The sequence below is a fragment of the Sciurus carolinensis genome, chromosome 9 (genome assembly GCF_902686445.1).
Source record: "Sciurus carolinensis chromosome 9, mSciCar1.2, whole genome shotgun sequence".
Taxonomy (NCBI): domain Eukaryota; kingdom Metazoa; phylum Chordata; class Mammalia; order Rodentia; family Sciuridae; genus Sciurus; species Sciurus carolinensis.
Window position 1 is genome coordinate 95280206 of NC_062221.1, and position 18545 is coordinate 95298750.

At 35.1% G+C, this 18545-nt stretch overlaps 2 protein-coding genes and 1 pseudogene across 2 annotated transcripts; 1 reads left to right on the forward strand and 2 right to left on the reverse strand.

Annotated features, from left to right (window-relative positions):
• Positions 1 to 495: 495 nt before the first annotated feature.
• LOC124993704 (60S ribosomal protein L15-like) lies at positions 496 to 1139 on the reverse strand (annotated as a pseudogene).
• A 2605-nt stretch (positions 1140 to 3744) lies between these two features.
• Positions 3745 to 4689, reverse strand: LOC124992866 (olfactory receptor 5K3-like). Its single transcript, XM_047564182.1, has one exon. The coding sequence runs from the start codon at positions 4687 to 4689 to the stop codon at positions 3745 to 3747; it is 945 nt and encodes a 314-aa protein (XP_047420138.1).
• A 9597-nt stretch (positions 4690 to 14286) lies between these two features.
• On the forward strand, positions 14287 to 15354 carry LOC124993705 (cystathionine gamma-lyase-like; the record flags this gene model as incomplete). The annotated part of the gene is made up of 2 exons (XM_047565510.1): positions 14287 to 14595; positions 14725 to 15354. Coding segments are annotated over 2 exons (939 nt in total), but the record flags the coding sequence as incomplete, so codon positions are not given.
• Positions 15355 to 18545: the final 3191 nt, after the last annotated feature.

Below are 18545 nucleotides of genomic sequence, written 5' to 3' on the forward strand. Positions count from 1 at the left end.
CAATTTTCTACATATTATCATGATTTACGGTTATGACTTCCTCCTCCCATCCTACAAATTTCTAACCAAAATACATTTTTAAAAGTTAGTACTTCCCAAACTCCAAAAAACTCAACCCTTTAAAGCTGGGAGAACATTGCATTTTTCCCCTGAAGCTGTGCATTTTATCATATGTACCAAAAATATCTTCAGTGCTTTTTCCAACATTCATCTGGTAGAAAATTTATTTTACACCACTTCTACTACACAGAATGTATTAACCACTGACTTTTAACTACTTAAAATAATAAAACAAATGCAAGAAAAGTTAATTTTTTTAGAAAGAAGGTACAAATTCCCTTATTAACTTCAAACATCATTGCACTTGAATTTCTGTAATTTAACTAAATATTTATGGAATATTCTGCAAACTACTTTCAACAGAAACACCTTTAGGCAGACCTGACTGTGCTAAATTCTTTATTAGGTATGAACTTAACAACTATTATACTTACATTAAGTGGTGAAAATAGAACCTAGGAATATTGTGTCTTCTCTAAATCTCAAGGAGCCAACAAGAGTGTGGTGGAACTTGTGGTCCTTTTGAAGGCCACCACTCTTGTGGTTTGCAAACATCAGCCCCAGCATCTCCCTGTGTTTGTGGACTGGTTTGTGATCCACTGAGTGTCAGGATTTCTTCTGATAACTCTCTGGAATGGATCAATGAAGATAATGTGAAAGAATTTATATGAAATTTAAGAAATTAAATGAAAGAATTTTTATGTGGAATCTTTACCAACCCCGTTAGAATTCAGGACTCTCAGAGCCCACAGTTGCTTGCAGCTTGCTCCTCAACAACAGGTTTCTGAAGGTTTCCAGTGAATTTTACCTAGTTAACAGTATGATGGACAGGCTTGCCATACATTGCACCTTTCAAAACGGGGCATTTGTAGCCACTAAGGCACACATGAATCCTGCATATGACATGACTGTGGTTGACTTGTACACCAGTCTGTACACTTTACCTGGATGAGTTGGGTAGAGAGCCCCACGAAGCACAGAGAGCAGGTGGTATTGCCAGCAGGGGACCCACAAGAAGAGCACGTCCCATCGGATTGCTTCTTTCTGCCCAGCTCCAGGACCTACTTGTATGAAACCATCATAACTTACCTGATGGCTGCTATCTGGTGAAAAGAAAGGAGACTCTCTCTCCTGTCCAGATATATTTTTTGTGGGGCTCTTTAAATATGAAGGTAGCTCATTTCCCAGAAACTTCCATAAACATCACCTCTTTTATCTCACTGGTCCCAAATAAATCACATACTCTTCCATTAAATTTGTCTGGGAAATCGTTCATAAGGACGAGGTAGAGTTATTTGAAAATGGATGACATAAATCATAGTATTATTAGAAAAAGGAAAAGGAATCAAGGAATATAATTTTGATACCTGAAAATGTCCATAAAAATAGTGTGTGCACTCTCTATTCAATTTAGTTTCTCAATTTTGTGATCTGTTCATTTTGTTTACACTCTTAAAATATAATTATTTCCCTAAAGAGTCGTTATTTCCAAAGGTTGTATTGATCAGTATTTCATATTAGATATTAATACTGAAAAAAATTTGAAAAGGTTCTAGTCATTAAAAGTAAAAATAATCAACCCATTATACATTAACTGACATAATCCATTAAAATATTTTGAAGGAAATATGTGCTGTATGCATAATTATGTCAGGCACTGTTTGAGTATTGATAATACAAAATCAGATGTGACATGATGAAGTCACAGAAAGAAGTAGGACTTCATTTTATTTTCTACACTTAAAATTAATATTTTAAAAAGTTTAAATATGTGTACTCCTTTTTTTTCTTATACTATGCTTGTTTTCTGAACTCATTGCCTAATATGTGAAATATTGAAGTTAGTCTCTTTATAATCAATCACCAAATTGGTTTGCTGAGTCAAGCATATCACTCTGCTGCCAAGAGGACACCAATGTCTGTTGCCTCTAAGTAAATTCAGATTCTTAGAGTGGCATGTAAGATTCTCACTGATCTGGCACACTTTCCCACTTCCTAAACTCACCAAGAATCTCTCCAACAGTCAGTCACTATAATTATTCTATTCCACTGTTCACCATTATTCTCATATTTAGAGACACACTCATTTTCACAAACATTAATTCTGGTCATGATAATTTCTGTTTTGTTCAAATGGTAACAAATTTTTTCCATGTTTAAATGTTTATGTCTCATGTTACTTAATAATTAAATATCTCAAGTAATATTATCTCCATTTCCTGAACCCCCAAGCATGTGGAGAAAATATTATTGATTTATACTCTTGTCTCTTCTGGCTTACTCAGTTAAACTCAGGCAAGCTACTCAACAAATCAATATATGAGGTTTTCATTCAAGAAAAGAACAAAAAGAATATCTCTTTAGTTAGTTATTTAATGCACATGAAAATTTAAGTCTGTGTTTAGCAGATAGTATATTTCAGGAAAATATTTTTTGTGTGTTTATTGATTTATTTAGTGAATAAATATTTTGGTCATGTACCTAGGATTTTCACTCCTTTGTTTCCTCTTGTTTATTTTCAACAATATTTCCAACTTTTATTAATTCTGTGAATATATTAATACATTTCATAGGAAGCAGGAAAGGGTTCTCATACTCCTATTGAATAAAAAGACAAGGAATGATGTCAGGGAGAAAAAATCTTCATTTCCTTGATATTTTCATTAATTACATTGTTATGTGATGGAGAAATAAACTACATGAAAAATTAGAACTGACCAGGATTTATAATGAATAGCATTTCTAATGTTGCTTTAAAACCATATATAAAATTAGGTTCATTATGCCTATTACATGCACATACATGATTTGATCAATCTCATTCACTAGTGCCTTCCCTATCTCCCCTCTTCCCCACCCTTAATCAGCTTGCTCTACTCCACTGTTCTCCTTTCTATTATAATTGATTTTATTTTAAATTGTGCATTATAATTACATATACATAAGTGGATTTCATTATGGTATATTGTTTCATGGACGGAGCATAATTTTGTAGATTTCAATCCCCCATCCTTCCACATGCCCCTCCCTTCTTTCTCCTGCTATCATTTTCCTTTTTTCAAAAAGCATCATTTTAAACTACATGTTGTTAAATCACAATATGCAGATACTCTAGAGAATTTGAAAGTAAAATTGAATAAAACTAAACATGAAAATATTCTTTATTTAGAGAATTAATATTTTATACATACATACATACTGAAATATAATCTCTTGAAATAACTGAAATCTAGTTCAAAATCAAATTCAAATACATAGTTTACTTAGACAGATGGAATTACTGAATGAAAAATTAGTATTTGAGAACTCAGAGTATGCCTGGGATAGTAAAAATTATTCTTTGGGATACAAGAAATTTGCTAACAGTGTGAAAGGGAAGCTACTTCTTTGTATACTAACTTTTATTTCTAGCATTTGTTTGTTTTGTTGAAAATTATATCTAATTCCACTATAAAATTTGTGAATAATTATCTGATCCACTCCTGATAGATTTCAACATATTTGATTTTGAAATATATTTTTGCATACTCTTTCCCTTTGGAGTTAAGTTTACTCAAATACCATCAAGGTTTTAACAATCTAATATTTTGATTTTGAAGGGATAATTATCTAATTTCTCAGTATTGGTAGGTTTCTAAAAGTACTCTAAAGTTGAAATCAATCTTTCAAGGGAGATGATACTTGTCATAGAAAGTTACAACGGGAACTCTTCTTCAAAATTCTTTTTATAACATTTATTACTTCCTTGTTTCTTAAAGTATAAATAAAAGGATTCAATAAGGGAACTATTAGAGCATAAAACACAGCAGCAGGTACATCTGTATCCCCTTCATTAACTGAACTTGGTCGAGCATACAGGAAGAGCAGAGAACCATAGAATATTGATACAGAGAGAAAGTGGGATACACAGGTAGAGATGGCTTTGCCCCTTCCCTCTTTGGATTTCATTGTGAATATAGTGAAAAGAATATAGAGATAAGAGATTACCACTACAGTAATAGTAAAGGTTAGAATTGACCCTGCCAAAATATGTACCACCAATTCATTGATATAGGGATCAACACAGGAGAGTCTGTATAATGGAAGGATATCACAAAAAAAGTGATTGATTTGATGAGATCCACAGAAAACCAACCTTAACAAAAGCCCCACTTCTACCATGGGATGCAGGACTCCACCTATGTACGCTCCTATGGTCATCTGAATGCAGAGTCTCTTTGACATCAGAGTGTGGTACTGCAGTGGTCTGCATATGGCCACATAGCGGTCATAGGCCATTGCTGCCAGAAGAAAGGAGTCTGTTGATTCAGCAACACAGAGAAAATAAAACTGCACCATACATTCATAGAGAGAAATCCTTCTGTCCTCGGAAAAGAAGTTCTCTAACATTTTGGGAGTGACAGCACAGGAACAGAAGGAGTCCATGAGAGCCAGATTGCCAAGGAAGATGTACATTGGTGTGTGAAGGTGACGCTCCATGTAAATCAAGGCCACCAACCCTAGATTCCCCACCATGGTGACCAGATAGATGGCAGAGAATACCACAAATAGAAGGATCTTCAGGTCTGGGTTATCTGTAAGTCCCATGAGGATGAATTCATTTGTCAAAGAATGATTGGCTTTAGTCATCTCTGTCTTGCCTGTTGAGATAAATATCAATGAGACTTAAATTCTAATTAACACCATATAATTTTCCATTAATATTTTTCTTTTTATGTGGGTAGAGAATTTTCGTCTTTACCAAACCCTGTTATGCCCAGTCCAAAATGCCACATACTTCCAGGGATCATTTGTCTTTTTGAAGAGTCAGCAACTATGGCCTCAAGCGGAGACTCTCAAAGTTAACAAGGATATTATAATTCCAGGGAGGATGGTTAAAGTACAGAAAGTTGCTGGGCACAGTGGTGCATGCCCATAATCCGAGTGGCTTTGGATGCTGAGGCAGAAGGATTGCAGTTCAAAGCCAGTCTCAGCAACTCAGCAAGGCCCTAGGCAACTTAGCAAGACCCTGTTAAAAAAAAAAAAAAAAAAAAAAAAAAAAAAAAAAAAAAGTACAGAGAATGTTGCTCAGTGGTTAAATACCCCTGGATTCAATCTCTGGTACAAAAGAAAAACACAGAAATGTCATCTTTAAGTTTTTAATCATAATCATATAAACATTTAAGCTACCCATATTTGATTCATTTTCCCAAATAATTTGTGTCAGTTTGTTAAAAATGTACCTTAAATATGATGTTTGTAGTGGCACATACCTGCAACCCCAGTAACTGGGGAGGGTGAGATGAAGGACTCACAAATTGGAGGCCAGTGTTAACAAAATAAATAATGAAAACCTGGGTATGCAGCTCAGTGGTAATGTGTGTTTAATCCTCAGTACAAAACAAACAAAAAATCCTAAACTAAAATTTAAATCGATTTTCCTATAAAGTCATGTTTTTCTACTGTGATAATGATCTTTATCTATTCCTCTAGGGGAATGAATGGTTTACAATAATTTATACACATGTTAAATTAAAATGTTCAAGATGGCATAAAGATCAGTGAGGAATAAGGAGTATTTTTTATCTAAAAAGAAAATTAACAGAGAAAACTAAAGGTATAAATGTCCACAGATCATAACCTTTGCATAACCTACTGTTACACCCTTTTCATGAACAATGACTCTGTCCATTAAATTATTCACATTGATTTTCTCCTAATTCTAAGCTCTTCCTCTTTTGCTAAACCATAGTTTGCATACAGCATCACTCAATAAACTTTTTACTGAGTATCCCAGACCACACTGACCACACTTGACTTATGGTGCATATGTTATACATTCAACAAAATCTACAGTTTTATGTGTGTCATCTATATTGCATTATTCTTTCACATGTACAAGAGTGTTACTTTTTATAATCATTGTGAGGATACATTTTAAATACTTCTGTTTGGAGCTCTAAGAAAAAGGCCAAATAAAGTCCAACCCTGGCTCCATGCTATGACTTCTTTTCTGTTCCCTACTCATGATCCCAACTGACCTCTTTGCCTCTGCAAACTCAGACTCTTAGCTTTGAAGAAAGGTCCACAAGGAAAATTTTAAAAATCATCTTCTTAAGAAACCAAGGTATATTTCCTGTGTCAAAACTACATATTTTTACTAGAAGATTTTATAAGGCTTTCCAAATTTACAGTAGTAGATATCCAGTTGGATAAAAGCAGATTCATCTTCATACTTCAATTTCATCACTTGGGAAAGAGGAAATCCCTTAAATTCGGATAGAAAATTTTATTAGAAATTTTAGTTTACTTTAAAGGGCTATTTTTGTATTACTTAGTGATAAAGTTGATCACTGAGCAGTGATTCACTGATAAAGCTGATCATATAAATTCTATGACCAAACTGTGTTTTTATTTCCCATAAATAAGATATTCAAAGGAAAACAGTAGAAACTTATTTTTTTCCTAAATATTAAGATAAGGTAAATACCAGTGTAAGCATGTAGCAATTCAGTTAAACTACAAATAACTTTCAATGTATATTCCTAAATAAATTAACAAAATTTTGCATCTTACCTATATATTTTGAAGCTCTATGTTATAATCAGAGATTCACATGAATCACAGCGTTGTACCTTTCCCGATTTCACCATGCTATTAAATATTGAGTAGAGCTAGAGAACTAAGTAAACAATTAAAATTTAGAGATAATCAAACATGGTAAATAATTCTAGGAAGTAAATTTTCAAATATGTCAAAATTTAAATTTAAAAAAATAAATTCAAACACTTCAAGATAGATTTCACTAAGAACTTTTGGCAAGTGTAATTTTTGCTTTATGGTCTTTATGTTCAAGGTCTCAGAATTTAAGAATATATAAGTGCACATTGTTGCAAAACATTTGGGATTAGGAGAACACCAATCTCAGAAACTATAGGCCAGTGTTAATAATATGTCCTTTCATTGCCAAGTTAAAGTTTTCCATCAAACCCTGAAGGGATTTCCTTGCACTTACATCATTGTATTTCTGTGTGATATTAAGTCCTAAAAGCATATGAACCACTTGTCATTCATTAAAGATGTCTCATGAGATAGTGAGATTAAAGCAAATGACATTTACTAAAGTGTGTTTGATCCTGCCAATTTGTATGTAACTGACTCAGTGTTTACAATTCTCTTCACCATACTGTCCATACAAGGTAGAACAGGCAGAAAATAGTCTTAGGCTCTTTGAACCCCTTTCTGGTGAAAGTAGAATTAATATGGTTTATGAAAGATAATTAGCTTTTGAGAGGAAACTGGGAGGCCTGATAGCTTGAGTTAGGGTAATCAACTTTTCACTCTGTGCCTTGAGTGCCCATGTCCTACAACACACTCACTGGAAATTTGATTTTTTTTATTTGTCCTGTATAGATATTTCTGAGATTGTCTGCCTGTCTTTTCTCTTCATGTCACATGTCTTTTACCTTTCTTACCCTGCTGTGTTCTCTTCTTCATTCCACTAATCCCTCTGTAATATTATGCTTTCATTTGTGAGTACATCAGTAATTGGTCACTCCTTCCCCACCCCACAGCTGGTGCCCTGGTTTAGGGGGAAGGATTTCTTGGAAAATTCTAATCCTGTATTTCCAACACTCTGAATTGTCATTTTTTAGTACTCAATGTTTGTCGAATGAATTTAAAAAGAGATACTTCCCTGCTCAAGAGTTCTTAACAGAACCTCATTATTTCTCAAACCAGATCCATGTACCTAATTTGGAATTCTAGATATTCCCCAGGCTGCATCTTGTCACTTTGCTGTCTCCAGTGCACCAGAGGGAAGATGACCATGTGCATCACTTCCATTTCTTGTGCACCTGCTTTAAGCTGTTTCCCACACCCAAAATAACTTCTCCCTCTTTTTCCATTTCAGTCCTGCTCATATTTAAGGTCAGATATAAACATCTTTTATGTGAAAACTTCCCTTCATTTCCTAACTTGTTCTTTCTATCTCAGTATTTACTTTATCAGGTGTGACTTATATGTCCCTGGATTGTTCTGTACCTATGTTCTAAACAGCCTTAAGATAGGTATCACTTCATAGTTCTTGGCTCTTTAAAGCCAGCTGAGCTAAATTCCTAACACATATTATTTCAATATTCATATTTTAAATACATTTTCCCAGTGGATTTGTGATTTCAGATAAATTTCTGAGGGTAAGAGTGCTATAAACAGCATAGCATAGAGCATGAGAATATAAAGTAAGTAAGGAAAACTCAGGACCAATGTATAGATATCAGAAAGTGTAAGAAATAATCAGATATTGTATAGTAAAGTAGTTTGACTGAAACTTATAATATGATATAAGGGAAAACTTACAAATGACATAAAGGAAATGAGAGTTTAATTGGAAAAATTTCTGGTAGGTTCCTTCCTGTTTTTTCTTTGTGCCTCTGCCATTTCACTGAAACTTTTCTCTGGTAGTTGACATCTGACTGTAAATGTCATTTGAAAGAACATCTAAGAAACTTCTCCACCAATTGACCTGTTCCGTTATCTAGCTCATCTAGAGATTCAACTCTCCTGTATCTGATAGGGACTTCAGCAGAAGACAGAGTGCCACAAATTCTTTGTACATTCATATCAGTAAAATCACTTGAAAATTATTTAAATATTGACTGCTCTCCTACATATTTGATATATGCAATGCTATGTATATTACAAAACATAAAAGTACAAGTGAAAAAGAAATAAGATTGGGTGAATAAATAATAAGAAATTTTTTTCTGTGATTGACACAGAATGTTGTATAACATTCATATTTTTGCTTATATGATTTCCTCCTATATTGTGTATATCCTTTCTTTTTCATATGACTAACTTGCAAATATTTTATCCAACCCTGAAGCTTATTTCTTCACAATTTCTTGTTCCCTTCACATGCAGAAACTTCTTAGTTTGACATTATCTCATCTGTCTATTTTTATTTTTTCTGTTGTGATTTTGGGGTATTATAAAATACAATTGCCTATACTGTTGGTTTGAGTTGTTTCCCCCTTTCATTGCTGTCTAGTAGTTTCGTACACTCAAGCCTCTCATTTAGTTCTTTGGTATATTTTGAGGTTAGTTTAGGTTATGGTGAGAGAATAAAGGTCTAGATTTTTCTGCATGTGGATATCCAATTTCCACCTTTATTGAAGAGTTAATCCATTGTCCTGTGTATATTTTTGGTGCCTTTTGTCAAAGTGTGTATTGTCCAAACAGGTGAGGGATAACTGGCATGATGGCAGAGTTGGGGTATCTGTCAGTTGCTAGGATAAAGGATTGCTTTGGAAGATCACGGCAGGAATGTTGCAGTGTGCCCAGTAACAAGGGGTGAGCACCTGAAGGGTCTGAGGACTGCATGGAGGGAGGCTTTCAATAGTTGAATAGAGAGTGGTGCCTGTTTCTGATAGTTGCGCAGGTAGCTTTGTCAGGCTTTCAGCGGCCACTTGTCTCAAGGCAGGCTGCTGACTTTCTCCTGAGGGTAATGAGAGAATGCACAGAGCTGCCAGTCTCCTCTTAGTATTGGGGTGAATAGGAAGGTTTGAATGGCATTTTGAATGGCAATGTGGCTGTTTTAGTATCTGAGGTGGGTGAGGAACCAAGATACCAGTGTGTGGTAGGAGCCTATAGTGAGGTAAGGTGTAGGCTCAGATTTTTCATGGCAATGTAGTAGTGTCATTTACCACTAGTTCCTGAAGGTGGGTCCAGAGTCTGAGAGGGTTGCAGTCTTCTCAAGTAATAAATATTTCAGGTCTCCATGCCTGACTAGGGGCTACTGGGCACCTCTTGATTACCTATCTTGTGAAGTCCCTCTTAGTTAAGCTTGATCTCAACTAGAGAGATGGGATGTTAAACATTTTTTCATACCTTCGTTATTATACCATCACAAGCTCCATGTTCCATATTGTCTTAGCCACATCCCCTGTGGACTCTGGTACTCAAACAATCCACTGAAATAGCAGTTAAGTTTTCATAGTTTTTGCTCCTTTTCGTTTTGGGAAATATACCAAGTACCACTGGCCAGTAATTTTTTGCTGTCCTATATTCAAATGTTTCTTAATATCTGACACAGTTAAAAATATATTATATACAGATGTATTTGTCCAAATCAGAGAAAATGTTAATTTAAGTGGGTCCAACCAAGGCAATATACACCAACGGTGAATGGTCAATATAGGGTAATATGACTTCAGCAGGTTTAGTACTTGTGTTGAGCATCTCTCCTGAAGAATTTGTGCTCTGTGTCCAGACTAGGGACTAGAGGTCCTGGTTCTCAGAAAGATATACTCTCACCAGGAAATTCTGATAGGGTCCCATTAAATATAAATCTGTGCCTGTACTTTGGGTTCCTATTTCCACAAGACTATCAATTAAGAAAAGGAGTAACAGGTTTGCTGAAGTTGCTGACTGATAATCAGGAAGAAGTAGAGCTGAACTTACAATATTATTTTTAGCACCGTGTGATCCAAAGGCATCACATGGTTCTTAAATTTGACAATAAATAGATGAATGTCAAAACACTAATTATAAAAGTCATGTTGATATGATGCTGAAATCCCTTAGGAACTGGTCTGTGGAAAGCCACCATGGTAGACATCTAACACATGACTAGGAGAGGATTTAGGCAAATATGAAGGGAATCAAAAGAGACTAATAGATTACTACTAGTATAGCTTTGATACTAGATCAAAAGTGAGGATTGCACATTATTCCATTAGACTTCATCTCATAAAAGTCCTAAGAAGAGATATCCAAATCATGGGGGAGGGTCTGTTCCTAGAATTTATGAGTATCAAGTAATTCTGAATAGTTAAAGAGGTGTCCTGAAATGGATCTGTCATTCACAACCTAGAAATCACCTTATTTCCCTAGCTGTGAGTAAACTGTCAACTGACAGGTACCCAAAGAGTCCCTGTCCAGGAAATAGCCTAAGCTGAATAAAAGTCATTGAACAGAAGAAATAAAATGAGTAAGATAATAAAAATGATAAGAAAAAAGGATGAAAAAGAGTACAGAGAACAAGATGGGTATAAAAAATAATAAAAATGATAAGAAAAAAGGATGAAAAAGAGTACAGAGAACAAGATGGGTATAAAAAATTAACTGGAGCAGTACAACACACAGAAATCGGCTATCTGTAAGAAGAAGAACTAAGAAAAATTTTTTTAAGTAACAATCCAAAATTTTAAGTAAATAATCATATTTTAGTTTTTTGTCTCTGTGATCAAAATTCCTAACAGGAGCAATGTAGAGGAGGAAAAGTTTATTTTGTCTCACAGTGCCTATCATTCAGTCCATGGTCAGCTAATTCTACACCTTTCAGCCCAGAGTGAGACAGAACAACATGGAAGAATGGCATGGTGCAAGAAAACTGTTCAGTTTGTGGCAGACAGGAAGCAGAGAGAAAGAACTCTGCTCACCAAGAACAAAATATAAACCCTAAAGGCAAGCACCCATTGACTAACTTCCAGCAGCCATGATCCATTTAAATTATCAATCTATCAAAAGGACTAATCCGATTAAATTTCAACTCTCATAATCTAATCATTTCATCTTGGAACATTCCAGTATTGTTGCAAACATTAGCTTCTGGGGACACTTCATATTCAAACCATAACACAGAGATTTCATCCATGGTCAGAAGATTTTATCACTCTGGCCTTGAGATGAAGCAGAACATAAGTGCATACAGATGAAAGCTACTCAGCTTATGGAATCTGGAAATCAGGGAAAGGAAGAGAGGGAGTGAAGGAGAAAGGGAGAGAGAAAGGGAGAGGAAGAGAGGGAGTGAAGGAGAAAGGGAGAGAGAGAGAGAGAGAGAGAGAGAGAATGAAAGAGAGAATGAATGAATATGAGAAGCTGAGTTCCCCAGTGATCAGTTTCTTCCAGAAATGCCCCATCTGCCTACATTTACCACTTAGTAAATCAAATAATTAATCCATTAAGTGGATGAACCCACTAATTAGGTTTCAGTTCTATTTATCTAATCATTTCAACTAAACAATCTTATATTGCCACATGAGCTTTTAGGGAGATACCTCAACTAAACCATGACACTATGGCACTGGCCCCCAAAGCTTGTGTCCAGCTCACACTGCAAACACATTTAGTCCATCTCCAAGAGTCCTCATAATCTTAAGAATTCCAATACCACTCAAAAGTGTAGGTTGAAAATTTATTCTGAGAATAAAGGCAAATTTTTGACTCTTACACACTGAAAAAAATCATAAGGAGTTCTACACATTCAATATGCAATGGCACAGAGTAAACATTGCTATTTCAAAAGAGAGGAATAGGGTATGATGCAATCAAATAAATCCATATAGGCAAATAAATCCTGTAGCCTCACTTCCAGCATATGGGGCACATGGTAGCAAGATGTGATCTTCAAAGGGCTTGGTCAGCCCCATCCCCATGTCTTTGCTAGTTGCAGCCCACATGCCCTCTTACTCAAGCTCTGTCCATAGTTTGCTAACTTTCCTCAGAAGATATTCCATGGCATCTCATAAGTCAAGGGATCTCCATTGTATCTTCAGCTTCATTCTCACAGTTGTATGCATCCCCTTATCAGGGAATACTTCCATGAATTCTGACCATGAAACACACTGCCCAACTTCCCAGCCAGACCTTTGAAATATCAGTGAAAGTCTCTGTGACCCCTAACTCCAGCATCCTACAGTCCTGCAGAACAACACCACATGGAAAGAGTCAAGGTCTGCTTCCAGTTCAAACAGCAGACCAAAACTCCAGGAGCATTTTTTTGCAGTAGCCACTGAGTAACTGTGTGATTGAGCATGGTAAATGGAGTCTTGGGAAATCTACTTCCTAGGCACTCTTGTGTGAACAGTGTGTCTCCATTGTCTCTAAAATGAATTTTTGTGTTTGTATCCTTTATCCTGCCCATTGGTGGGGTCCTGCTGATTCTTGAGATGCCTTCAAGGCGCCTTTCTTATTTATTGTTTCTATTAATTGAAAACCTCCATCTTATATTATGATATATATTATAGATCATAAAAACAATAGATTCTGGTTTTTTATTTAGGTTTTCACACACACGAATATGTATATATGTATATATATGTATATAAAATATGTGTGTGCGTGTATGTGTAAATTTAAATGGTCTACAAATAAAGGGATCAATAGGGATATTTCGAGAAAAATATTGGCAAGAATTTCAATATTCATGCATAAAAAATAGCAGATAACAAAATATTAATATTAATATTATTAAATAAGCAGATAACAAAATATTATATATTTTTACAAAGAAAGGATCAATGACATTTTACCAGATTTAGCTACTGGTATGGAGTGATTTACGGTTATGTTGCAAAGTTATTAAAAGCAATGCCAGGATGTCTAAGCACCCCCCACATGACCATTTGAGTAAAATAGTTAAATAAGGATATGCATACTTTTGTGCATGATTTGTTTGTTTATATATTTTTTAAATAAACAGAAAATATAGACAAGAAAATAGTGAAAATTATTTTCTATAAGATCTCTTTAGAAATGTATGATTCTCATTCTGGACAGAAATTACAATGCCTTGGACTTTATTTCTGATGTCATGGAGTGGGAAACCTTTTAGAGACTACTGGAATGATATCAGAAAGATTCTGGAACAAACATGAAGTTTTTGAGAGGAGTTCCCACTGGTAAAAGAGTAATACTTATAATTTACTTAAGGAAATATGCTGAAAACCAAATTCATAATGATAATTTAAAAATATTAAAGATTTTCATGGGATAGTAAGGTATACACTTACTCTGAAAACTGATAAATGGATTTATATATTCTACTCTTTCTATGTAAAAACATATTTGTCTTGTACTGCCAGGATTTTTCTCATTAAGGAAGTAAAGCTTTAAATATTTAGAGAGAGAAAGGAAGAAAGGGAGATTAGGAGAATAATGAAGAAAAAGGAAAATGAAAGGAATGTAGAAAATAAAGAAATAAAAAAATAAACAAGAAGTAGGAATTAGAGGAAGAGAGTAAGTAAAGAAAAAAGGAAAAAAAAATAAAGAAAAAGGAAGGATAAAAGGAAGGATAAAGAATGGAATTAAGGAAGGAAGAAGGGAGACCAAAAGGAAAGGAAGTAAAAGGAAGAAAAGTTGAAGGAAGACAATGAAGGCAAAAATAAAATGAAAAGATAAAACAACTGGGAAGAAAGGGACTAAGGAAAGAAATAAACCATCACCATCTTAAAAAATAAAAACTCTCCCGGCCAGCACTTGGGTTTTGAATACAGCCACACTGGAAATCCCACCAGGAAGTGCTTGGAAAAAGGAGTGGCAGCACTGGATGGGGCCAAGTGCAGTTTGGCCTTTGCTTGGGGTTTAGCAGTCACTTTGATTATTACTCATCTTTTAAAAGCGGGAGACCAAATTATTTGCATGGATGATGTGTATGGAGGTACAAGCAGGTATTTTAGGAAGGTGACTGCTGAATTTGGATTAGAGACTTCTTTTGTTGATTGTACCAAAACCAAATTGCTGGAGGCAGCAATTACACCAGAAACCAAGCAGGTTTGGATTGAAACCCCCACAAACACTAACTTGAAGCTGATTGGCATTGAAGCCTGTGCATATACTGTCCATAAGCATGGAGACATTATTTTGTTCGTGGATAACACTTTTATGTCAGCATATTTCTAGGGACCTTTGGCTCTGGGAGCTGATATTTGTATGTATTCTGCAACAAAATATATGAATGGCCACAGTGATGTTGTAATGGGCTTAGTGTCTATTAATTCTGAAGACCTCCATAACAGACTTCATTTCTTGCAAAAGGCTCTTGGAGCAGTTCTGTCTCCTATGGACTGTTATCTCTGCAATCGACACCTGAAGACTCTGCAAATCCGAATGAAGAAGAATTTCAAAAATGGAATGGCAGTTGCCCAATTCCTAGAATCTAATCCCCAGGTAGAAAAAGTTATTTATCCTGGTTTGCCCTCCCATCCACAGCATGAGGTGGCAAAGCGTCAGTGCACAGGTTGCCCAGGTATGATCACCTTTATTATTAAGGGCACTCTTCCACATGCTGAGACTTTCCTCAAGAACCTAAAGTTATTTACTCTGGCTGAAAGCTTGGGAGGATATGAAAGTCTTGTTGAGTTTCTGGCAATCATGACCCATGCATCAGTGCCTAAGAATGACAGGGATATCCTTGGAATTAGTGACACACTGATTCGACTCTCTGTGGGCTTAGAGGATGAAAAAGATCTGCTAGAAGATCTAGATCAAGCTTTGAAGGCAGCACACCCTTCAAGAGGAAATTGCAACTAACATTCCAGAACTGCATTAGAAGCTGCTTGCTGAGAAGATCAAATCCTCCAAATAATTGAACACACCATTAATGAGCCTTCACAGAATGTTCAAGTGAAAATTTTAAGGCACGGTATGAGTTTTCACTGTAACCTTCTAGGGATCTTCCCTGTTAAAAGCAGTTTTCTATACATCTTATTGTAATCAACAAGCCAATTCTGTTAATACCTTTTGTTAATTCTGCTATACACATACATCTGAAGGAAATGAGATTTGTGCTGCTTTTGGGGATTGTGTTCTTCTTTTCATAGCCTAAGATTTATTTTGATCATGTTTACACTATAATGGTTATTCACTTTTGGTGTTTTGTGAAGATTAAGCATGATTTTTGCATATTGTTGAAAAGAACATTCCAAACAATGGTTTACATTTAATTGCAGTAGCCAAAAATTAAATACTTGAAAAGCCTACTGTTAAATTCTATTGATTTAAGGTGATACTTAATTCTCCTTATTTTTTAAAAAATAAATCTAATTATCAAATCTCAAAACAATAAAATAAAATAAAAACATTAGGACCCCACCCACCGGACCACACCCTGCCTTCAGTAACCCCAGCCTGCCTGCACATCAGGCAGATTCAGCATCCACGCTGCAGCTCCTCATTTGCCAACTTGTGCGGAAGCTGGTGCAGTCATCTTGGATTTTCTCAGAAGTGGAAATCGACATTTTTAGGTGGGGGACTCCCATCCTGAGACCCCTGCTGAATATTGGAAGCTCATTGTCAGTTACCTCTCATGTATCAGGCTACTGAAGACTGGGAGGTTTGGATAGTATATGACTGTTACAGTGTAAATTTTTTTCTCCTTTTTTAATTTTTAATTTTTAATTTGTTTATTTTTCTCGCTCTCTCCATTTTCCTTTTGTTTACCTATTTCCTCGGAGTCTCTTACTTGATTTTCTGATGCTAAAAACCAACTTCTTTTGTTTCTGCTTTCACTCTTCTTACCATCTATTACCTCTATATACTCTTTTTTATTCCATTAACAGTTACATCCTATGCCTTTCCCGATCTTCTTCATCCACCATTAGAAACTATAGACCTCATTGAAAATCAATTGGTTATGCTGTAGATAATAATTGAACTCATCCTATCTGTTTATTATGACAATATTGTTAATGTCTTCATAGAGGTTATTTGGTTTAGGGCTGCATATTGTCTGTACCAAGTGCTGGACATATTGAACTCCCCATTAAAGGAGACATTTTGGAAACTTGCAGGATCACTATAAGCCCATAGGGGGGAAATTGCAATACTGAAAATCTGCAGTGCTAGAGGGGAATATACATGAACAACATAAAAAAACAAGGGAAGAAAGTGTTTCAAACAAAGATGCTGTATTAATAGGATCCAATGACAGCATGGTAGAAGAAATGTGAGAGAAGGGGTTCAGAATATACATAATTAAAATGATTCATGAATTGAAGGATGAGCTAAAGAGATAAAAAGCAAGCAATGAATAATCACTCCAATAAACAGTTAAAAGAGCAACTGCAGGAAGCAAAAGACCATCTCAATATAGAGAGAGAGATTCTGGAAAAACACCAAACAGAAATACTTGAAGGAAACAATAAACCAAATAAAATACTCAATAGAAAGCATCACCAACATACTAGATCACTTGGCAGACAGAACCTCAAACAATGAAGACAAAATATTTAATCTTGAAAATAAAGTTAGTCAAACAGAGAAGATGGTAAGAAATTATGAATGGAACCTCTAAGAGCTATGGAACAGCATGAAAAGACCAAATTTAAGAATTATCAGGATTGAGGAAGGAATATAAACCAAAGGAATGAACAATCTATTCAATGAAATAATATTAGAAAATTTCCCAAACATGAAGAATGAAATGGAAAATCAAATAAAAGAGGGTTACAGAACACTAAATGCACAGAATTACAACAGATCCACACCAAGGCACATTATAACAAAAGTGCCTAACATTTAAAATAAAGATAGGATTTTAAAGGCTGTGAGAGAAAGGCACCAGATTACATATAAGGGGAAACCAATACAGATATCAGCAGATATCTCAGCCGAAACACTAAAAGCTAGAATGGCCTGGAAAAATATATTTCAAGCTTTGAAAGAACATGGATGCCAAACAAGAATCTTATACCCAGCAAAACTAACCTTCATTTTTGATGATGATATAAAATCTTTCCATGATAAACAAAAGTTAAAAGAATTTTCAAATAGAAAGTCTGCACTATAGAACATTCTCAGCAAAATATTTCATGAGGACAAAGTGAAAAATAACAATACAAGTCAGCCAAGGGGGGAACTTCCCTGAAGGAAAGGTCAATCAAAGGAGAAACCAAGTCAATTTGAAAACCAAAAATAAGCCAAAATGACCAAGAATACAAATCATATCTCAATAATAACCCTGAATGTTAATGGCCCAAACTCATTAATCAAAAGAAATAGAGACTAGCAGACTGGATTAAAAAGAAAGACCCAACAATATGCTGCCTTCAAGAGATCCATCTCATAGAAAAAACATCCTTAGACTAAAGGTAAAAGGATGGGAAAATCATACCATGCACACAAATTCAGTAAAAAGTGAGAGTTTCCATCTTTATATTAGATAAAGTGGACTTTGAGTCAAAGTTAGCCAGAAGGGATAAAGGACATTTCATACTACTTAAGGAACCATAGATCAGCAAGACATGATGATCATAAATATTTATGCCCCAAACAATGGCAAACCCATGCACATAAAAACAAATCCTTCTCAATTCCAGGAACCAAATAGATCACAACACAATAATTCTGTGTAACCTTAACACACCACTCTTACCACTGGATAGATCTTTCAAATATAAACTGAACAAAGAAACTATAGAACTCAATATAACAATTAATAACTTAGACTTAACAGACATATATAGAATATTCCATTCATCAATGAGGGAATACAGTTTCTTCTCAGCAGCACATGGATTGCTCTCTAAAACAGACCAAATGCTATGTCACAAAGCAGCCTTAGTAAATAGAAAAAAATAGAGATACTACCATGTATTCTATCAGATCATAATGGAAGTAATTAGAAATTATGATACAATTAAAACAGAAACTACTCCAACATCTGGAGACTAAATAATACTCTACTGAGTGAAGCATGGATAACAGCAAACATCATGGAGGAG

Coding starts and splice junctions, on each gene's coding strand:
- LOC124992866 (XM_047564182.1), bottom strand. CDS start 4,689: ATGACTAAAGCCAATCATTCTTTGACAAATGAATTCATCCTCATGGGA.